The 23,746-nt window shown below is 43.3% G+C and overlaps 1 protein-coding gene across 3 annotated transcripts; it reads left to right on the forward strand.

The window, feature by feature from the left end:
* Positions 1-2,610: 2,610 nt before the first annotated feature.
* LOC141596198 (ricin B-like lectin R40G2) lies at positions 2,611-23,139 on the forward strand. 3 transcript variants are annotated; one of them, XM_074416299.1, is made up of 5 exons: positions 2,611-2,880; positions 3,252-3,392; positions 3,473-3,934; positions 4,273-4,374; positions 4,467-4,843. In XM_074416299.1, exons 1-5 carry the CDS (start codon positions 2,770-2,772, stop codon positions 4,683-4,685), a joined length of 1,035 nt encoding a protein of 344 aa, XP_074272400.1. In that variant the 5' UTR covers positions 2,611-2,769; the 3' UTR covers positions 4,686-4,843. The 3 variants fall into 3 exon arrangements, with proteins under 3 accessions (XP_074272400.1, XP_074272402.1, XP_074272401.1); XM_074416301.1 differs by lacking the exons at positions 3,252-3,392; positions 3,473-3,934; positions 4,273-4,374; positions 4,467-4,843 and adding exons at positions 21,174-21,263; positions 21,382-21,741; positions 22,504-22,605; positions 22,701-23,139 and having other exon boundaries at positions 2,617-2,880; XM_074416300.1 differs by lacking the exons at positions 2,611-2,880; positions 3,252-3,392; positions 3,473-3,934; positions 4,273-4,374; positions 4,467-4,843 and adding exons at positions 20,787-21,071; positions 21,174-21,263; positions 21,382-21,741; positions 22,504-22,605; positions 22,701-23,139.
* Positions 23,140-23,746: the final 607 nt, after the last annotated feature.

Raw genomic sequence — 23,746 nt, forward strand, 5'->3', positions numbered from 1 at the left:
AGCGAGAAATTCTTGATATATCTGGTGTACCACGTCATTAAACTCTACATTCAATGAAAAATTGGAATTTAAATATTTTTCATGAATAACTAAAACATAACCTAAACGAAATAAATATAATATAGGGCTTTTCTAAAATGTGTCTTTAGGGCAAATGTTAATAAGTTAATTACAGAAAATTTGTTGAGAATATTTCACTAATTATGGTAAATATGAGTTTGTACATCTATCTTTCATGATTTATTCTGTAATTAACTTATTAACATTTTATATGTGTTCTAAGGCACATTTTAGAAAAACCCTAATAATATATTCTCCTTGGTTAGGGGCGGATATATTATAATATGCTACACAAAGTATATTGTACGATTACTACCTCCCCTCAGGATTATAACGGTTGCAAACCACTTGATAATACTGACTTCAGGATTATAATGAGACGAAAGTTGAAAATAAATCAAATTAAATGGACCTCGAAATGTTTGTGAAATTGGGTTCACATAAAATTTAACATGGGGCACACTTACGAAAAATGAAAATGAAACATTAAGGGTGGAGTATGTTATTTTACTAAATAAATAATAAAAATATTAAAAACTTTCAAGTAACAATCTAGGGAAATCAATTATGAATTATTGAAATAATTGATGAAAATTATGTGGTCCATATATATTAGTTGAAATAAAAATCGATCTCTCGTAACACTTGATCCATGATCTCAACAGTGCACCAGGTTAGGTTCGGACCAACTAGTGAACGCTAGATGTCCACCAAAACTCCGTAACACGGAACTGTTACTATGCCCACCAAGGGCACCAACAACAGAACCTCTAAGGATCGAAAACGTGTCCCTCTTCAGCGGCTTCGACCTGTCTGTGCTCGAGGAAGTCTCCCTAGTATACTCGAATAGCGGCCTAAAGGATCCCGGGCCATCCTCTGAGTCAATGTTGGTAACTGGGATGCCGGTTTCGCTACAAACCGAAAGTCACCCTCCTCCTCGTCCGTCGACCGAAAACGTGTCCCTCTTCAGCGGCTTCGACCTGTCTGTGCTCGAGGAAGTCTCCCTAGTATACTCGAATAGCGGCCTAAAGGATCCCGGGCCATCCTCTGAGTCAATGTTGGTAACTGGGATGCCGGTTTCGCTACAAACCGAAAGTCACCCTCCTCCTCGTCCGTCGACCGAAAACGTGTCCCTCTTCAGCGGCTTCGACCTGTCTGTGCTCGAGGAAGTCTCCCTAGTATACTCGAATAGCGGCCTAAAGGATCCGGGCCATCCTCCGAGTCAATGTTGGTAATGGGATGCCGGTTTCGCTACAAACCGAAAGTCACCCTCCTCCTCGTCCGTCAACCGAAAACGTGTCCCTCTTCGGCGGCTTCGACTGTCGTGCTCGAGGAAGTCTCCCTAGTATACTCGAATAGCGGCCTAAAGGATCCGGGCCATCCTCTCGAGTCAATGTTGGTAATCGGGATGCCGGTTTCGCTACAAACCGAAAGTCACCCTCCTCCTCGTCCGTCGACCGAAAACGTGTCCCTCTTGGCCGGCTTCGACTGTCGTGCTCGAGGAAGTCTCCCTAGTATACTCGAATAGCGGCCTAAAGGATCCCGGGCCATCCTCTGAGTCAATGTTGGTAACTGGGATGCCGGTTTCGCTACAAACCGAAAGTCACCCTCCTCCTCGTCCGTCGACCCCTCGTCCGACTGCTCCTCCTCGTCTAAAACATGTCGGAAACGGTCGCCTAACTCCCATGACAACACCCTTTCCGAATCACCACTATCAACTTGACTGGGAGTAGGCATTATAACCATGTTTGGAGACCGTCTAAGTGGCGGCAACGGGGCCCAGCCTGAAAGGATGATACATGAATTTTCCGTACATTAATTATTGGAAAATGAGTTGGCGTCACTGGGTGACACACTGCATCACCGTCTCACATGCAATAAGTGAGGACCCTTTAATAAAGAATGTATGTAAAAGGGTTGCACTCAATCTCGACGCCACCTAATAAATGGTGGCACCCTATTATATCCATTCAGCAATGCACAAATTCCCATTGAAGATGGATATTATCCGTCACAATCTGAATACGGATAGTGCCCCTCTCATAATATGCAAGTGGCATTATTCATGGGGTGCTCCATTTTCTCCCCACTTGCCCTCTCACTTGCTTTATTGTGAGAGGGACACTATCCGTATTCAGAGTGACGGATAGTGTCCGTCACAAGCAAGACGCTTTGTCAGTAGTATAACTTTGCAAGTGTACAACTTGCACTAAAATACTGTAAGCAAAACAAGAATGCAAGTATGCAACTACACCAATGTATATAAGGCAAACAGTACAATTATGAATGTAAATGTACACACTTATTTAATAACCGGATTGTAAATTATCGACAACGTTTTAGTAACTATAGATGACGTTTTCATTCCAAAAGACAACAATATCCTCACTATTCCACTAACTCACCCTATTCTTCTCTAATTCAAAAAGCCTAAAAAATTGGATATTTAGGATAAAATGTCAAACCTCAAGGATACCTCGTAAATTTTTTGATTAATGTAAGAAATACAAAAAAAAAAAGTTTTTTCCAGGAAACACAACGCGAGCTCAACACGGTTGTATTTATAATGTTGAAAATAAGTAGATAATCTAACGGAGAATAGTATTCATAAAAACGACTAAGATGAGTCAACTAAAACAAATGTGGTTATAGGATGATTATTGTGTGTATATAATCAAAATCTCAACACTCAATATCTTGATACATAAAATGGCTTTTAGATTTTTCTGTAGAAAGCAGGGACCTGGTGGCGATTACTGTCTTACAGTTCGAGCTGGCAAATTGTGTCTTGCTCTTCCTGACGATTCTGATCCTTATCAGGTTTCTTTCTATTTCTCTATATATATGTTTATGCTTCTGATAGATAAAGCATCTCAACCAAAACCCAACTATTATATTTATTCCTATTACGCCCTCTCACTCGAGAGTGGTTAGTGCATAGGCTCCCGCAAACCATGTGCTGAAATTGGAGTTGCTAGGATTTGAACCCGTGACCTCTTGGTCACACTGGCTCTGATATCATGATAGAAGAACTATCTCAACCAAAACCTTACGGTGATGGTTGAGGCCCGGCCAACTATTATATTTATTCCTATTACTTCCATTTGGAACATGAATAAAGGTATCGTTTCATTTGTCGTCACAATTTCCATAATGTTACCTGAAAACACCCTCTGTGGTTGTTGAAACAGCTGTGGTACAAAGAGAATTGCTCCGAAGGATCTCCGTTGTTGAAACAGCTGTGGTCCAAAGAGAATTGCTTGGATGGATTCATGCTGGTCAATAAAGCCACTAATAAGGTTGCTAGACATCTGACCAATATTGGTACTCAGGTGACGACGAATTCTTCTTTAACTAATAACTCCATACTTGCTTTAGTTGCTTATATTTGTCCTTTTTATTTATGGGACAGTTGTATCTGGTGGACAAGCCCAGTTATGTCGACCGGTACGTTTTGTGGATGCAATCTATAGACTTTGGATGCGGGTATAGATATTTCGGCTCGCTTGGTATCCTTACCGGTGGTATCGTTGCTCAGGATGTCTTTGATGGCTCATCCGTTTCTCTTTATCCCTATTTTGATCCCTTTCCAATCTCAGACAAAGCGCTCTGGAAACCTGTTCCGGTCCCTGCTCCAGCCCCTGCCCCTGCCCCTGCCCCTGCCCCTGCTCCTGTCCCTGCCCCTGCCCCAGCCCCAGCTCCTGCCCCTGCCCCAGCCCCAGCCCCTGTCCCGGCCCCTGCCCCTGCCCCGGCTCCTGTGTATACGCAGCCAAGTAACATGATCTATTGCTTAGCTGGGGATGCTCAGTACTGTGTTGCCATTAAAGCCGGGAATATTGTTCTTGCCTCTCCCAACCCCAACGATCCCACTCAGGTAGTTACAATTTATTTCCTTTTCGATTTCAACATTTTTTTATCGAGTGGTGTTAGTTAAGTGGTAGCAGGGTTAAACCTTAAAACTTGCAGAAATGCAGGAGTTGAGAGGTCCCGGGTTCGACTACCAGCTGGAGCCATGATCACATGGCTACTGCAGCCCTCGAAAGGGGTGGCTTACATGTTCATATGGTTGTGCGGGAATGCATGAGCCTGGGGCATGATTCAACACCCTCGTCATCAAACAAAAAAAAAAAAAAACTTGAGTAGTTCATTAACTGATACCAGTCTCAGCGAAGATCAGTTCCTTAATTTTATATGTTGACATTGTTAATGCAGCAATGGTACAAGGATGATTTCCAAAGCAATAAAGCCGGGAGCTTTATGCTAGTTAACAAATCTAATTTTCAGGCTGCTAAACAATACTCAGCTGATCAACCAGTGAGTTTTCGACTTTATATCATTACCTTAAACTCCGCTTATATATGGTAATTAATTAGTTGCTCAAATTTGTTTAACTATTTTTGGTGCAGTTGAAATTGGCAAACAGGCCTATTACTCCTGACAATTCCTTTCTGTGGACTGAAAGCGAAACCGATGGTTATGGGTTTACATACCTAGTGACGGCTACTAACAGCGGCTTAGCCATGGATGCTCGGAGCCGTGATGGCAAGGAAACCCATGATGACAAATATGTTTCATTCTCTAAGAACTTGAAGGGTGACAATCAGAAATGGAAATTTATCTCTTAGTCCCTTTCCTTTTATTTTTGTCTTTCAACTACCTTTCAATTCTTCTTTTTGTAAAAGACTTTCTTGTGTTGACTTGTCATTCTAACATTAAATTTAATTTTTACTTCTTAAACCTAATAATCGACGATAAATATTGATTAAACCCAACATTAATATAATCACCTCAGTTTGTCCATCTCTTATCCGATCAAAATCCTAATTCATCAAAATAAACCACCATCGACATTTATCTGAACACGGTAAATTCCTCTTCAATAATAATGATCTATTACTAGTGTTAAACTCGTGCAAAAAAATGCACGGATCGATATTAATCATTAATATTTCTAATAGAATCACTAATCACTGGATTGAAGAATTAAGATTTAAGTAATTAAAAATCGACATCTGAATAAGACCAATCAGAACAAGAATGGAGTAGATGAGAGGAGAGAGGTAATTAAACATGATGGGGCATATTCTGCACCGCTGACCAAGTCAACACATTGAGCAAGGTCAAGGGTATTCACAGCAAAGTCAACGACTTAGACAGTCTAGCCGGTGAAGCCCATCGGCCTGTCACTGGGTCTCGGCCGGACAACTAGCCACCGGGACACAAATCCGCGTACTCATATCCAAGACCCTCGGCGAGCCTGCCACAGGTCCATCGGCCGAGGGTATAACAGTCTTTTCACCTGATAGCCACTTGGCCACTACGTGACAAAAGGCGAAAGCCTATAAATACTCCTCAATCTTCATTGAGGAAAGGATCCACAAATTGACCTAATAACCACTATTCATCTGGTAATATCTTGCTTATCTCTCTACAATACACTCTTAGCCAAGTTACAACAACTTTCTCTCGAGTTTATCGACTTGAGCGTCGGAGTGAGTACGCTCGGCCAAAGCCGAGCCCTCGCTTGTTCATCGTTTGGGAGACCGCAAGGAGGATTCAAGCAAGGACATCATTCTGTTAGCTACGAGTGGTAACAAACACCTGCTCTGGAATTAAACCCGGAACAATTGGCGCCGTCTGTGGGAAAGGCAAACTAGAAGCTAGTCACATTCATTCCCAAACAACAAAAACAAAAACACAAAAACCCACCCAAAAAGCTAAGATGTCGAAACAACAAGTAGTCGTGACCGACGAAACCGAGCTACACCAAGATGATACATTTCACCATTCTGGAGTAGTGCAACCCTCCACCGGCGGAGTAGTCCAACCGAAATTCGGAATGCCGATAATACCGGACACACCGCCGTCCGCCAACCAGGTCACCATCATGGGACAGGTGGTTGACGTAGCAAAACTGAAGACACTCCTGGACCTGGTGGGAGTACACCGGCTCACATAGGCACGCCGACACGAGCGGCGGAAGCCGTCCGGGAGGCCGGGGCCCGAACGTGACTCCAAGAAACTTGAACGGAGCACTGGGAGAAGCAGACCCTACCAAGACGCCGGAGGAGCCCAAAGTGGTCGTGGTAAACGTAAGTCCTTCTCGTACTCGGGAGAGGACATCGCCGCCGCAACACCGACGAGGCACACCCCGGGGAACGGCGAAGCCCGACTCGGAGAGCGGAGAAGAAGCCGAGCCGGAGAAGAAGTCCTTCCCGCTACGAGGAGAGAAGCCGGACTAGGAACGCGAGGAGTCGGTCGCCGCGTGTCATCCGACACGTGGTCAAACACCCCTCGGTGATTATGTCCTAGACACCGCCGTGCCAACCAAGTCGAAGTTGCGGTGTTCACATATAAAGGAGACAGCCGACCCGACCGACCACGCCGAGGCTTTCGAGTCTTACATGTCGGTATGGGAGCAGCCTGATGAGGTGTGGTGCCGAGTCTTCCCAACGACTCTGCATGGGATGGCTCAAAACTGGTACAAGGGGCTTCCCGACGGTTCGATATCTTGTTTGCCGACCTAAAGGACGCCTTCTTAGCCCAAGACTCTTGCAACAAAAGGACGGTCGTGGAGACGTCGGACCTCCTAACTATCAAGCGGGAGGAGGGCGAGTCTCTACGAAGCTATATGAAGAGGTTCGACGGCAAGGTCCAGCAGATTCGGGAAATCAATCCCGAACCGGCGGCTCCCAGACCGATGAAGGGCCTCCCAAAGGGGAACTTAAAAGACGAGCTCATCAAGCACGGGGCCGGGCCTAGACGCCGCGAGGAAGATGGCCGACCAGGCCATCAAGGTGGAAGATTACCACAAGACCTGGGTGGGCCCCGCCGAGGCCGATCCCTCGGGAGAAAAAGCCGCCGGGATGATAGCCGGATGAGAGGCGCCGTGACAACAACAGTCACGATCCGATGATAAACGCCGTGACAATAACAGTCACGGTCGATAGATACGCAAGAAACAGGCCTCGACGGGCGCGGCGACGGTTCGGGAATGTTTTACCAAAGGCATTACCATGACAAAACCCCTCTGGTCGCATCGGCCGCCAAGGTCTTCGCCTAAGCGAAGCGAGGGCCGAAGTGGGAACGGCCTCCCAAGCCAAAAGGAGACGGTGACTCAAACCAAGATCTTGCGAGTACCACGGTTGCGCCGGCCACCTCATCGACAATCGCCGGCATCTCGAAGAATGCCATTGAAGAGCTAATCGGAAGGGGAGCCTCGACAAGTATGTGGCCAAAGGCCGAAGACCGACGCCGGCGGCTCGGATAAGACATCCGTTTTTCAACGGATAGGAGTTATCAATGTAGTAATCGGAGGTAACGAGAACGGTGGGTCCGCTCATGGGCACAAACGGCACCCGAACGAGCCATGTATCAGGCTATCAACTTTGTGCCCAACGCAGCGACCGCCGCCTCCAGCGCTCCCAATATGACTATTGGAGGGAAGGACTACGAGGGAGTCATCGCCCCTCACAGCGACCCACTCGTAGTCAACTTGGAAATATCCAACCACCTAGTGAAGAGATGTCCGATAGACACGGGCGCCTACACGAACATCATGTTCGGGAGTGCTTCCGACCTCGGCCGAGAATCAAGGACTTGAGCCCTCGCGCCCATCCACTATACTGACTTCTCCGGGTGGCCGGTACCCCCGGGTTCAATCAAACTACCGGTGATGTTCGGCGAGGGAATGCGGCCAAGAATGTCCTAGCCGAGTTCGTCGTCATCAACGGCTCATCCGCCTACAACGTCCTAATAGGCCGAGTTACTCCGAGCGATGCCGACGCGGTGATGTCCATCCGAGCCCCGACACTAATGTATGTCTCGGACCGGGGGAAGCGCATAAGCTCGTCTCCAAAGACGAGAAGGACGAGGTGGTCAACATCCGGATATCGCGCGAGGATGCAACATGCAATCCCTCAAAGTGGCGAAGCGATCGAGAGAAGGGGAAAAGCTCATCCTCACAACCGAAGGGCGACCTTATGGATGCAACCGACGGCCGACATTGGGGGAACAGCGCCTCTAGATAAGGCATTAGAAACCGACAGACCTTGTATAGCGCCGGAGGTGCCCAAAACAGCTGTGGGCATCCCGACGCATGTTAATATCGAATGTAAAATCGACCAAGTCCCCCATGAAGATGTCCATTTTCCCCACAAATCACTGGTACGAGTAAAGAAGCCGACGCCGTCTCATACTGTCGATTCGACAAGAGCGGCAGTCGTTAAAGAAGCCGACGCCGTCTCATACTGTCGATACGACAAGAGCGGCGATCGTTAAAAGCCGACGCCGTCTCATCTGTCGATTCGACAAGAGCGCGATCGTTAAAGAAGTCGACGCCGTCTCATACCGTCGATTCGACAAGAGCGGCGATCGTTAAAAAAGCCGACGCCGTCTCATACCTGTCGATTCGACAAGAGCGGCGATCGTTAAAGAAGCCGACGCCGTCTCATACCGTCGATTCGACAAGAGCGGCGATCGTTAAAAGAGGCCGACGCCGTCTCATCGTCGATTCGACAAGAGCGATCGTTATGAAGAAATGTAGCGCGTGGCGATCACCCCAAATAGTAGGCGCTTGGCGATCACTTAAAGTGGTAGACGCCGCGTAACACGCTATCCAGCGCCAGCTCACAGCGTCATAGACAAGAGCGGTGGCCCCCATGAAGAAATGTAGTCTTTGTGATCACCCCAAATAGTAGACGCTTCGGCAGTCACTTAAAGTGGTAGACGCCGCGTAACACGCTATCCGGACGCCGACTCTTACTGTCGTACCGACAAGAGCGGCAGTCTCCATCAAAAAGAAGACACCGCGACAGTCGCGGCCAGCGCAGTTGATAAACAAATCAAAATGCCTCAAAAGCGTTAAAAAAACAGTTGAGATACACACTCTAAACTGCCTCGGCCAAACCAAGGCTCAAACAAAAAGAGACGCTCAATTAATAACGTAAGAGGACAACTCGGACAAAAACAAGAAAAGACCTCGGCCAAGCCAGAGGCAAAGTGGAAACACTAAATACCGTTGAGACGCTCAAAAGAAATAAAGCAAAGACCTCGGCCATACCGAAGGCAAAAGAAACGAACTCTTATTTATAATAACAGTTTGCAGGCGAAAAGAATGGAGATAACACAACCTACCAAAGGATACAAAATACAAGGAGAAAAGCAAAAAGACTACAATTATCATTTGAAGCACCAAAGGATGGCGGGGAGGAAGGGCTTAATAATCAGCCCCGACAGTGAAGCAGATCTATTTGTAAACTTGTTCTCATCAAGCAGCACATGATGGTATGTGAGGAGCTGAAGCAGATCTACTGTAAGCTTGCCCTCATCAAGCAACCTATGCCTGGTGCTGCTTACCGTCAGTAGCGATAGCCGCATCTTCTTCAATAGGCAACCCAGCAGCTTTCCTAGCGGCCTCGGCTTTGGCCTCGGCGTCATCGGCCGCCCTCATTTTCTCGCTTCCTCCTTGGCCACCTTAGCCCTCTCAAAGAAGAGTCGCTTTCTCTGCGGCCGCCTCTTTATCAATCTTTGCCTTCACTGACCTCCTTGGCCTTCTCCACCATGGCGTTCTCCTTAGCCTCGAGCTTGTCATCAAGCGACTTGTCATATCTACCCCACGGAAAGGAACCATCAAGAGGGAAGAGCTCATCGATCACTTCCTTAGCAGCTCCTTCGGCCAAGTCCCGAAATTCAGCGCACAGATTGGGAAGCATGACAGTTTGGAGCATCTCAATGTCGGCCTCCTCATCGCTTGATGATGGCCTCTTTGCCCCGAACCACCTCCGCCTGGGCCTTAAACAGGCCCTCGGATTCGTTCCTCTGCTGGAGATAGAGGTCGGCACGCCCTAGAACGTGGTTACACTTCTCCAGCAGACTTCGCGGCCTCGGGCCGCCGCAGCCTCGGCCTTGGCTCTCTCAAAGAAGGACCTCTTTTTCGGCGTCCTCCCCGAGTTTTCTCTCGCCCAAGAGCGCCTTCTCAAAGCATCTCCCCTAAGCTTCCGCTCATTAAGGAGACCCGGCTTTGCCGACGCAGCCCACCGCTTAGCGGCATTACGCTCATGAACGGCTCGAGCCACGGCCTTCTCCCGCTCCGTGAGACGAGCAATGCGGTAACCACGTTCCACCTTGCAAGCTCCCTAATTAGCTTCGTGCCTTCCTCTATAAGCTGGGAGACAGAAGCCTTCTGGGATGAAGGGACGGTGGTAACAATTTGACCCCCAACCTGCGGCTGGGAGGAGGAAGCCTTCTGGGATGAAGGGTTGACGGTGACGCCTTGATCACCAACTCGCGCAGAGGTCCCCTCCACCGCCGCCCAACGAGAGCGAAGCCGGCTGCGCCTGGCCTACAAAAATTTAATAAAGACGTCGTATCAACGTATATCGACATGTCAGAAGCTGTCATCGGGAGCACCCAATGACTCGGCTAAATTTAGGCCACAGAATGAATAGGTACCGTGCTTCGCCTTCTTGGCCGGAGGAGGCACTTCCTTGCCAACGGTAGAGGCTGCCTCCTTCCTCTTTCGGATAAGGGGAGATTCCTCCGCATCGGAGTCCCCCTCGGAAGGAATATCAACAACCTCCACCTTTTTAGAAGGGGGGGTGGGAGTTGGAGCCAACGTCGACGCCCTCGCCGCCGAAGACACCTTTTTTTCCGCGTCCGACGAACAACGCCACCGATAACCTTCGCCCGAGCCTCCTCCACGCTCAAGCCCCTCGGCCCGCCTGCTCCATAAGATCACCCGGCGACCTCCTACGGTCGTGGGTTTGAGCCTTGGGATGCAAGTTGGCAACGGTCCCATCTTTGTGCGGCCCCATTCTCTCGGAGAAGATCCTCGACAAGCCCTTTCCAAAGTGGTCTGCGAAAGAAACAAAGAAAGAGTTAAGTAGAGGAAATAAACCGGAATTCGAGGAGCAAGAGCATTAAGAGCGGCGATGGGCCTCACACCGACCCCACTCACCCTGTGCTAGGGCCGATATGAGGCCGACATGGCAGAGCGGCTCATCCCGAAGGATGATCTCGCGTCGGAGGAATCCATCTTTTCGGCACCCCACTCTTGTCCACCTCAAAGAGCCTCATTGCCGACTTCTCATCATCCCGGAGATAGACACGCTAGCATCCATTTTGAGCTTCTTCCGGGAAACCCATCTATCGTGCTCGCCGAGTCTCACACCGCAAGTTAACTCGGTCTTGCCGAAAAAGCGAGGCGGCGGATAGTCATCCCAAGACCTTAACGTACACCCACTGGCCTTGCCGATCCTTGCAGGAAGAAAGTTTGTTGACAGAGACATAACCCGGCTCCATCTCCACGTTGTACCATCCGACGCGCGAGAAAATGGTTTGAGATGGTGAAGCCGGCGGAATAAATTCACCGTTGGGGCCTCTCCCTTGAAGAGACAGAGCCAGACAAAGCCGATTATGGTCCTCATAGCCAACGGGTGCAGTTGTGCAACGGCAACGTTCATAGCTCTAATAATGGCCATAACGTGCTCATTCAACGGAAACCGGAGCCCATACTCCAAATGCCGCATATACACGCCGGTGTGGCCCGGTGGAGGGCAACAGACGGCCTGACCCTCCTCAGGGATAACAATTTTGTATCCCCTACCGAAGAAAAAATGGCCCTCGAAAAATTCCTCGCCTTGAACAATGGCGAGCTTATGAGCCCAAGCACGGTCAGAACGGACCTTACAGGCGTCGCCGTGATCCATAACATACTGCCTCCCTTCATTAGGACGAGACCTTTCCTCTTCATCACCGAAATCATCACCAAAATCGCCATAGGAATCAGAGTCCTCCCATTCCTCAAGAATTTGAGGATCAACTTCAGGAGAAGGAGACCTAGGGCCCCCCGACGCGGGTTTACTAGGTCCAGCATCAGCAGAAGACATGTTCACAACAAACTACAAACGAAATAAAAGAAAATTTGTTTGATTACCTTGAAGAAATACACTCGCCGGATCGAAGACCGAAGATTGGAAGAAAAGAAAGCCCTTGAAAGTTTAAAGAGGAAGATTTTGGTGGAAAATTTTGAAAATTTGAGGAAATGAAAATAATGGCCAAAATCACGGAGTAACTACCCTATTTATAGGGAAAAGGCCATGAAGAAGGACCAATCAGGGCACAGCCCATGAAGCGTCAACCAATCAGCAAGCGGACACGTGTCAGACATGCAACCACGGAATGTCAATCGTTGCAACAGTTGAATGTCAATCAATGCTACAGTTACCAAGCGTATTCAACACGCCCATTCACATCTCTTCGCCTGTTCATCTCCCTCAACAAAATCCTAGGTGCCTGCTCTCCGCCGGCTACATGATCGACCAAGCCAGGAAGCACCGACCGGGGGCAATCAAAAAAGAACCGGCACTCTCAGCCCTGGTCTCGGCCAGCGTCATATTATTTCCCACATCGGATACCCTTTACGCATCCATGTGGAGGGGGGATATATGGTACGGCCTAACAAGAACCACGCCGATGCTTCAGAAGAAGCCGATACCAAAAATTTTGCAAAAATACTTACGCAGAATATACGTTCACATACATCGAAGCCCATACCACGGCATAGACTACGCTGGGGGCAAATTGATGGGGCATATTCTGCACCGCTGACCAAGTCAACACATTGAGCAAGGTCAAGGGTATTCACAGCAAAGTCAACGACTTAGACAGTCTAGCCGGTGAAGCCCATCTGTCACACCGGGTCTCGGCCAGACAACTAGCCAGCCGGGACACAAACCGCGTACTCATATCCAAGACCCTCGGCGAGCCCGCCACAGTCCATCGGCCGAGGGTATAACGATCTTTTTCACCTGATAGCCACTTGGCCACTACGTGACAAAAGGCGAAAGCCTATAAATACTCCTCAATCTTCATTGAGGAAAGGATCCACAAATTGACCTAATAACCACTATTCATCTGGTAATATCTTGCTTATCTCTCTACAATACACTCTTAGCCAAGTTACAACAACTTCTCTCTGAGTTTACTGACTTGAGCGTCGGAGTGAGTACGCTCGGCCAAAGCCGAGCCCTCAGTTTGTTCATCGTTTCAGGAGACCGCAAGGAGGATTCAAGCAAGGACATCATTCTGTTAGCTACGAGTGGTAACAAACACCTGCTCTGGAATTAAACCCGGAACAAAACAGTATATAAAAAGTGGGGAGATCCATATGCAGCCAAATTTATAAAACTCATCAGCCAATAGGAAGCCTTAAAAAAACTTGGCTTTTATACTATGTAGATGGACAAACAACGCCTAGTGTTAATTATTGAAAATCATCATGGGTTTCTTATTCCCACCATCTTCGCTTTGAAGAGAGAAAGAGGGTACTTTAATATGTCTAAGATGGACATTAGTAAATAGTCTATAAGCTGAGCATGTCGAAATGTAAAGGAGGAGGTGAAGATGGCAGTAAAAATTATTTTACGACAGAGGTGAAGAGGGAGATTGAGATGGGCGAGATTTTTGATAAGGTTTAACCCATGCAGAGGGCTTTTTCACGTTTTGTAGGGTGGACAAAGGGAGAAATTTGGGTAATATGTCTAAAAGGGGAGAAAAGACCATGGAGAAACATTGAAATTCAACTGTCTCCCATGGTTAAACGTTAAATCTCAACGTTTGGACCATGTATTGTTAGAACACATTGTGTTGATGATGCCAAGTCCCTTTGTTATTTAATTGTTTGTTCTTAGTTGAAATGATTAGTGATTGAAGCAATCAAATGGACTTTCAACAATGATTCAAGATGATCAAGCTAATCAAGAAAGTCAAGACAATTATATTTTCTAAGCCTTAGTCGAAAAATATAAGAGTAAGTGGAACATTCTCATTTAAGTCAAGTAATGGCAAAACCATGCAACACTACGCTGTACTGTGGTTTCTGGTACTATCATACGGAGGAGGAATTTCGACCAAAATGTTTTAAGTGTTAAAACTTTGCAAACTTCAAACCTTAAACATTTGAATTTTCAAAAGCTTGAAAATAATTTGAAATTTTGGAGTCACAAACCCACTTGACTAAGTTTCTAGATTTGTGCAAACACCTTTTACAAAAATGGCAAAGAAGACTTGTCAAACTTCTAAAGTAAGAAAAGTTTTTTGCCATTTTGGTAAAATGTCACATGTTGAGTGTAGTAGCTTAAGTTTTCTGATTTCTTAAGCCTCAAGCCTATAGTCTAACACTTACCATCACTCAAGGCTACCATTTTAATATTGGATTTAATTTTTCTAAGTTGTACTTACCTAAGACTAAATCCACTATAAATAGAGTGTCTTGGTCACATTTATTTCTTAAAACTTCCAAAGCATTTATTGTAAAACTTTGCAAATCATTTGTGTATTTAAAGCTTTGTTCTTCAAATGTTTGCAAAACGTTTTTCTGATTTTTAAAGTCTTCAAATTGTTTTCGAAAAAGCTGTAAAACCTCCAAGTATCAGTTCGTTGTACTGTGACATAATGAGTTTGTTCCATAATTCGTGTTAGATCTTAATTGTGATCTCCATGTTCATTTAGTGAACTCTTGAGATTCAAGATTATGTAACACCTTGAGATAGAACCCATAAACTCTTGAAGCGGAGTAGCTTTAAGTTTGAGTGCAACCGGAGTAGGTTGGCGAGTTATTTTCATTGTAAGGGGTTTAGCAAGTTTGAGTAAATTTCTAAACAAGTAATAAAATAACGGTTGGACGTAGGCCTCGGAGTAGAGGCTGAACCAATTTTTAAAATGTCGTTTGTTTGTTCATTTATTTTTACGTTCTTCCACTTTGCTATTTCTCGCTTGTACCTAATCAAGTTCTGTGTCACAGTCACCTATACTGTGACATAGAACTAATGTACCTTCTTCTGAACTTACATTCAATTAAATCTCTCAAGTCTTGTACTTCAATATTCTTTACTTAAGTTAATTAATTAACCAAGTTAAGGATAAAATTTTAAAAGGTACACCTAATTCACCTCATTCCTCTCTTAGGTGTTAATCGTTCTTAACGCTTCATTTATGATTGTTGAATATTCACTTTTCGTCCATGGTTCAGCCCTCCTTCCACCACGACAACGCCCAACGAACACCTCATTGACAACGACAACAACACCCCAAATTCGACGACAACAACAACAATAGAAGAACAACTACTTGACCAACAACAAAAAATCGACAAAAAAAAAAAATAACAGAAACCCGGTGGGAGTTTTACTCCGTAATGTCTATTCTTTTCAGTAATGATATGCCGGTAGTAGTGTCATATATATATATATATATATATATATATATATATATATATATATATATATATATATATATATATATATATATATATATATATATATATATTATATATATCTGTTGGTATGGTAGTCATATAATATTTTTGGGATACCGGGTTGGTCCCTGACATGAAATATTTGTATTCTGGTAAGTATTGTATTGGGCAATATAAAGTTGATATTTCCTTTTGAGTAAATGTTCTGACATAAGGCCGGTGGAGGGAACTTGAGTCATACTCAGCCAACCGGCTGATTCCGTTACTTTCACTCTTTTTCAGGTACAGGTATCGGGAAAGGTCAAGTGTGAGGAATTGACATTATAGAGGATAATAAGTATAAGTTGTAAATAGTTTTAAGCTTTAATAGTTTATTTATTTTAATTGTTTAGCCTTGTATTCTCCGAAGGGGGAATACGACGGTGACGCCCTTGTAATTCCGCTGCTGTTTATTGTTAAATAAAAGAGTTATTTTGAGTCAGCTGCTTGTTTTTCGGGGCGTTACAGATTGGTATCAGAGCCGCACTGCAACCACATGGTGAGCCTTCGGCCACACGTCTAGCGGGGAAAAAATTCTTGGGGTTAGTATAAAACTCGTAACAAATATATAGAAACCGACTAATAGTGAGTGGGGTAGATAATATCGTTGTGTTATCTATTCATTCAAGTCATTTATTTCAAGATTGTATGCATATGTGTGGTTTCATGTTGATCATGTTTATGTTTTACTTGTATTTGTCCTTTATATCTCCTTCATGTGTATATTATTATACATGTTATACCCTCTGAAAATCCCATATTTAATTGTTAAGAGCATACACATGTTTGTTTTAGTAAAAATGTTGTCAAATTTCAGGACATTTTATCTTTCGGATTTTTACTCCTTGCCTTCCACTCATTCTATTTTTATATTACTTTAATGTTTTCGAAGTTTTGATACTCAAACTATTTCTTATATTACAAAAGTTCAAATTAATTCTTGTTAGTTCCTTGTGTATTTCAAAAAAAAAAAAAAGTTAATTAACCATTGCTTAGAATTTGAAAATAAAATTTTCAATTTTTGTTTTCTTTAGCTTGTGCGGTAGGTGGGATGCTAGGACTTGTTATTATTAACGTTTAATAACTAGTCCAACGCCTACTAACACATAATTTGAGTTCGTTTTGAATTGGATTTCTCGAATTCTTGTTCGCGACGGGAATTCGTGTGTTCCATTAGTTTTATCACTCTTGTGATAAATGTGATTAAAAGACTTTTGTTGAAATAAAATTTTTGTAACACTCTTGTGTATTGGAAAACCGAAGTTTTGAACTTTTCAATTTTCAAATTTCAAGTTTCGGGACGAAACTTATTTTAAGGAGGGTATAATGTAATAACCCGTAACATTTTTTGTATGTATGGCGTTTATTTACTAATATAGATAACTATGGAAAAGAAAAAAAAAAAAAAAAAAAAGTAAACAAGAGTAATTTCTTTAGCAATCCACGTAGACCCTTAATTGTGACTCACCTAGGATATCATTTAATCATATCCTTATATATACACTAAAATTGCATAAGGCAGTTTGGGGCGCATAAGAGAACGGCAAAAGGAGAATTCTAGCAATATTACGGGGAAGGGCAATAGCAATAAGGTTGCTTAGTAGTCTCAAGTACTCCGTATATTATACCAACCTTCACAATAAGGTATGATTTCGGGACCCTTTGTCGATATAAGTAATTATTTACCTTTGAAATAAGAGATTAGAAATAATCCGTTATATTTGTTTTATTGTTAATTTCGTCTTATGATTGTTATATTACTCACATGTTATATTAGTTACCGTCTTATGTAAATATGACTGTGATAAGGTTGTTGTTGTTGTCATATTGCATAATTGGCCAATTGTAGCATTCGGGATACGATTATTGGATTGGGATGACATTATTATATAACCGGTGTACACATGAGGGGCGTTGGCCCCAGGAGCAGTAGCTCCAGGAACGTTGGTTCCATATATATAAACAGAGGGCGTTGGCCCTGCGAGCGTTGGCTCAATATATAAACTGAGGGGCGATGGCCCATGGACTGAAAACTATTTAGCTTGTGTACACGGAGATGGGTTCTAGACCCGGTGGGAGTTTTACTCCGTAATGTCTATTCTTTTCAGTAATGGTATACCGGTAGTAGTGTCATATGAATATATATATATATATATCCTGTTGGTATGGTAGTCATATAATGTTTTTGGGATACCGGGTTGGTCCCTGACAGGAAATATTTGTATTCTGGTAAGTATCGTATTGGGCAATATAAAGTTGATATTTTCTTTTGAGTAAATGTTTTGACATAAGGCCGGTGGAGGGAACTTGAGTCATACTCAGCCAACCGGCTGATTCCGTTACTTTCACTCTTTTTCAGGTACAGGTATCGGGAAAGGTCAAGTGTGAGGAATTGACATTATAGAGGATAATAAGTACAAGTTGTAAATAGTTTTAAGCTTTAATAGTTTATTTATTTTAATTGTTTAGCCTTGTATTCTACGAAGGGGGAATACGGCGGTGACGCCCTTGTAATTCTGCTACTGTTTATTGTTAAATAAAAGAGCTATTTTGAGTCAGCTGCTTGTTTTTCGGGGCGTTACAACCACATGCCTCCCTCCGACGCCTGAACTCCACCCCTTCCCCTTCCATCCCAGCCGCCCTTTAGCCTTCATATGTTCCTACTTTTCATTAACACAAAAGTTTATAAACCTTAATTTATTTAACCATAATTAACTAATCCATAATTTAATGTAATTCTTGAATTATTAGTTGATTAACAAGAGAGATAGGCCCTGTTCTTTTGAACTTTAAGTTGTTGAACTGAACTGAATGAACTTATAGATGCTGAACTGAATTGAACTTATAGGAGTTGAACTAAACTGAACTGAACTTATTAGAGCTAAACTGAACTTATATGAATTGAACTTATAGAAGTCGAACTAAACTTATAAAAATTTTGCGTTTTATATGAGTTACTTTTTTATACAAGTATTAATTACAATACATTACAATAAAAAATAAATTACATATTACATTTTTTTTCTAACCATCTCTTTCCATATTATCATCCTTCTCGTCACTTTCATCTTCATTTTCATTTTCACTGACATAATCGAACCCATTGTCTCGCCAAATGTCTTTTACTATGTAATTCCGTACCTTGTACATAGCTTCCTTGCGCTTTGTTTTGGACATGTCTCAATCTGTTGAGGTTAATGAGGTATAGGTGAAATAAGGGTAAAAATATTAATGAGATGAGTGAACTTGTGAATAAGTAATGAGTAAGCAGTTTAGCATAAACAAATTATAAGATTTTTTTTTTTATTTAAGAATAATGTGTATTGGATAATTTTATTATTTGATTTTTTTGCATTGATTTAAATGAAAAACGTACTATTTTTTTTTCAATTTGTCAATATTAGAAAACGGGTATGAATTTTTAGTTAATATAAGTTGTATGAACTAAACTGAATTGAACTTATAAGATCTGAACTTAACTGAACTTATAGGATCTAAACTAAACTGAACTTATTGAATCTGAACTGAACTGAACTTATACGATTTAAACTGAACTTAACTTAAGTGACTTTAAGGCCATGTTCTTTTGGACTTAAAGTCACTTAATTTAAGTTCACTTCAGATCCTATAAGTTGATTCGATTCAATCGATCCTATAAGTTCGATTCGGATCCTATAAGTTCGATTCGATTCGAATCCTATAAGTTCGATTCGATTCGATTTAGATCCTATAAGTTCGATTTAGATCCTATACGTCACTTAATTTAAGTTCGATTCGAGATCCTATAAGTTGATTCGATTCGGATCTTCTAAGTTCGGATTCGAGATCCTATAAGTTCGATTAAGTTCGAGATCCTATAAGTTTAGTTAAGTTCGAGATCCTATAAGTTGATTCGAGATCCTATAAGTTCGATTCGATTCGATTCGAGATCTTATAAGTTGATTCGATTCAAATCCTATAAGTTTCAGTTCAAAAGAACAGGGTCAAGTCCAAAAAAATAGGGTCTACCTCCCTTCAAGATTATAATGGTTGCAAACCACTTGATAATACTGACTTCAGGATTGAAAGTTGAAAATAAATCAAATTAAGTGGGACCTTGAAATGTTTGTGAAATTGGGTGTGAACACAAAATCTCATTGAAGACGGCCACCAAAACTCCGTTACTAGGCCTACCTAAAACAGAACCTCTGAGGATCCAAAAAGTGGCCCTCTTTAGCGGCTTCAACCTCTCTGTGAGTCTCCCTAGTACTCGAATAGCGGACTAAAGGATCCCGGGCCACCCTCTGAGTTGTGGTAACTGGGATGTCGGTTTCGCTACAAACCGAAAGTCACTCTCCTCCTCGTCCACCCGACCCCTCTTCCGACTACTCCTCCTCGTCTAAAACATGGCGAAAACTGTCGGCTAACTCCTGTGACAACACCCTATCCGAATCACCACTATCAATTTGACCAAGAGTAGGCATCTTAACCATGTCAGGAGACCGTCTAAGTGGCGGTGACGGGCCCAGCCTACAAGGATGACACGTGAATTTTCCGTACATTAATTATTCGAAAATGAGTTGGCGTCATCGGGTGACACCCAATTTCGACGTACCTTCTCACATGATAAGTGAAGACCCCTTCAACAAAGAATGCATGTGTAAAGGTGATACTTGACTATGACACCGGGTAACACTCTATCCTTCTGTGGTGCAACTTTGCAAGTGTACGTACAACTTGCACTAAAATACAGTAAGCAAAACAAGAACACAAATTCTCATTATAGACGGACATTATCCGTCTATACGTATAGACGAATACCATTTCCCCTCACAAAATACCCATTTGTCATAAAGTGGGAAGCACATGGGAGGTACCCCACCTTGTCTCCCTACCCATTTTATTAGAGGTCTTTACCCGTCTGTTCGCCCCACCCGTCTATAACAAGACCTATTGAAACAAGAATGCAATAGTATGCAACTGCACCAATGTAATTTACAATTAGTCTTGCTTGTGACGGGCTAATCCAGTCACAAGCTTGTGATCTCTCACAAAAAAGGAGAGGGGACAAGGTGGGACCCCCCCATGTACTTCTCACTCACCTCTCAATGGGTATTTTGTGAGAGAAAACGGTATCCGTCACAAGCCTGTGACGGATACCGCCGTCACAAATGAGAATTTGTGTGTAATTTAAGGAAAACATACAATTATGAATGTAAAATATACCCACTTTATTTAATAACCAGATTGTAAAACATCAACGACATTTTAATAACCTATTGATGACGTTTTCATTCCAAAAGACAAGAATATCCTTTACTCTTTCACTAATTCGCCCTATTCCTCTCTAATTTAAAAAACCCAAAAAATTGGGTATTTTTGGCAAAATGTCAAAACCATAAGGTGAGTAACTTGTACATTTTCGGATTAATATAAGCAATACAAAAAAAAATAGTTTTTCCCAGGAAACTCAACGCGAGCTCAACGCGGTTGTATTTATAATGTACAGAGAATAGTATTCATAAAAACGACGACTAAGAAGAGTCAACCAAAACAAATGTGGTTATAGGATGATTAATGTGTGTATATAATCCAACTCTCAACACTCAATATCTTGATACATAAAATGGCTTTCAGATTAGTGTGTAGAAAACAAGGACCTGGTGGTGATTACTGTGTTACCGTTCGAGGTGACAAATTGTTTCTTGCTCTTCCGGACGATTCTGATCCTTATCAGGTTTCTTTCCATTCGAAATATGATGAATAAGGTATCGTTTTTCATTTGTCGTCACAATTTCCATAATGTTATCTGAAAACACTCTCTGTGTGGCTGAAACAGCTGTGGTCGAAAGAGAATGATGGCTCGTACGGATTCATGCTGATCAATAAAGCCACTAATAAGGTTATTAGCCATATTCGCAGCCAGCAGGTGACGACGATGACGATGACGACGACTCATTTTTCTATAATTTCTAGCATTACAATTTTATACTTGCTTATATTTATTTGTCCTTTTTTATTTATGGGGTATATAATCAATCATACAGTTGTATCTGGTGGACAAGCCCAGTTACAATAATGTCCCCGGTTACGTTGTGTGGACCGAATCTATAGGGTTCGGATGCGGGTATAACGGTTTCATGCCGCTAGGTTTCAGTACCAATGCTATGGATGCTCAGGATGTCTTTGATGGCGCTTTCGTTTCTATTTATCGCTGTACTGATCAATACCATATCAAAGAGAGTGCGCAGTGGAAACTTGTTCCTGCCCCTGCCCCTGCCCCGGCTCCTGTGTATACGCAGCCAAGTAACATGATCTACTGCTTAGCAAGGGATGCTCAATACTGTATTGCCATTAAAGCCGGAAATATTGTTCTTGCCTCTCCCAACCCCAACGATCCCACTCAGGTAGTTACAATTTTTTTCCTTTTCGATTTCAACATTTTTTTTATTTATAAAGTGGTGTTAGTTCAGTGGTAGCCGGGTTAAACCTTAAAACTTGCAGAAATGCAGGAGTTGACAGGTCCCGGGTTCGACTACCAGCTGGTAGACCTGCCAAAAGCAATCCGACCTAATTGACCCAACCCGAAAAGTCTGACCCGAGACCCGAACTACATCACCCTGAATGTGACCCGAAAACCCTAATTGACCCGACCTGACCCGAACATGACCCGAGCTTTCTTGACCCGAACTGGCCTGATCTGAAAATGACCCAACGAAATATAATCTAATTGAACCGAAAAGACTTAAAATGACATTTTCTCCATTATTCATTGACCCGAAAATGACCCGACCCGAAACAACCCGGAATTGACCCGACCAACAAACCTGAAACCCGAAATGACCCGTCCCGACCGGAGTTAATCCGAAATTAATGAGAAACCCGAACTGACCCGATCCGAATCCGACCCGTTGACCCGTTTTGCCAGGTCTACCAACTGGGGCCATGATCACATGGGCACTACAACCCCCGAAGAGGGTGGCTTATATAGTCCATATGGTTGTGCGGGAATACATGGGCCCGGGGGATTCAACCCCCTCGTCATCAACAAAAAAAAAAAGAAAAAAAAATACTTGATTAGTTCATTAACTGATACCAGTCTCGGCGAAGATCAGTTTTTGTATAATTAATTAATTAATTAATTTTATATGTTGACATTGTTAATGCAGCAATGGTACAAGGATGATACCCAAAGCAATCAAGCCGGGAGCTTTATGCTAGTTAACAAATCAAATTTTCAAGCTGCTAAACAATCCTCAGCTGATCAACCAGTGAGTTTACGACTTTATATCATTACCTTAATATAAAACCCGCTTATATATGGTAATTAATTAGTTGCTCAAATTTTTAATTATTTTTGGTGCAGTTGAAATTGGCAAACAGGCCTAATACTCCAGACAATTCCTTTATGTGGACTGAAAGCGAAACCGATGGTTATGGGTTTACATACCTAGTGACTGCTACTAACACTGGCTTAGCCATGGATGCTCGGAGCCGTGACGGCAAGGAAACCCATGATGACAAATATCTTTCATTCTCTAAGAATCTAAAGGGTGACAACCAGAAATGGAAATTTATCTCCTAGTCCCTTATTAGTTTCGGATCCCTGATATCGCCTATCTGGGAGAATGCAGGAATGCTTACGCTGTTGAGTTCTGTTGCGTAATCTCAACAGCAAGGCATTCAGTTGAAAGATGAAATATTTATATCAACATCTCCAAATTGATTACTCATGTTTTCTCTGTGTTTATGTTATTCTGCAAACTTGTCTCAGAAATGTAGCTCTGCCGCTGTTTCCGTTGTTTTTTTTTTTTTCTTGAGAAGTTGTTTCCTGTGTGCTGCCAAATTTAGAAGGTATAGTCTCATGCCATTTTCAAGATTGCTCTTGATGAGATTTGAAGTTGAGACCTTTGGGAATTTCCCCTAAATTTTAGCTTATAGACTCCACCCCAGACTATCAGTCAATATTTGTCATACTTAGAGGTGTTCAATGGGTCGGGCTGGGCTGGGCCGGGTTCAGGCCGGGCTAAGGGTTTGGGGCACTCCGCACTAGCACAACACGGGTGAGGGACTGGGTCGGGCCGGGCCAGTACTGGGTTGATTTTGTCCAGCCCGAGCACAACCAACATAGTAGCGGGTCGGGCCAACTTTATTTTTAGATTTTTTTAGTGTTTGGACCGAACTGGGCCAAGGAAAATGCGGCACTAGCCCGGCCCGAGTGAAGGAGCGAGCTATGCTGGGCTGGCCGGGCTGGAGAAAGTCGGCCCACAAGACCAAACTGGGCCGGGCCGGATTGGCCCTCCATGTTGTCCACCTCTAGTGATACTCACATTGCCTTAAACTTTTACTTAATCATTTTACTTTTTTTTTTTTTTTTTTTTTTTTTCAGATTTTACAGAAAATGTTCATGCT

Source organism: Silene latifolia, chromosome 8 (genome assembly GCF_048544455.1).
Source record: "Silene latifolia isolate original U9 population chromosome 8, ASM4854445v1, whole genome shotgun sequence".
Classification (NCBI taxonomy): domain Eukaryota; kingdom Viridiplantae; phylum Streptophyta; class Magnoliopsida; order Caryophyllales; family Caryophyllaceae; genus Silene; species Silene latifolia.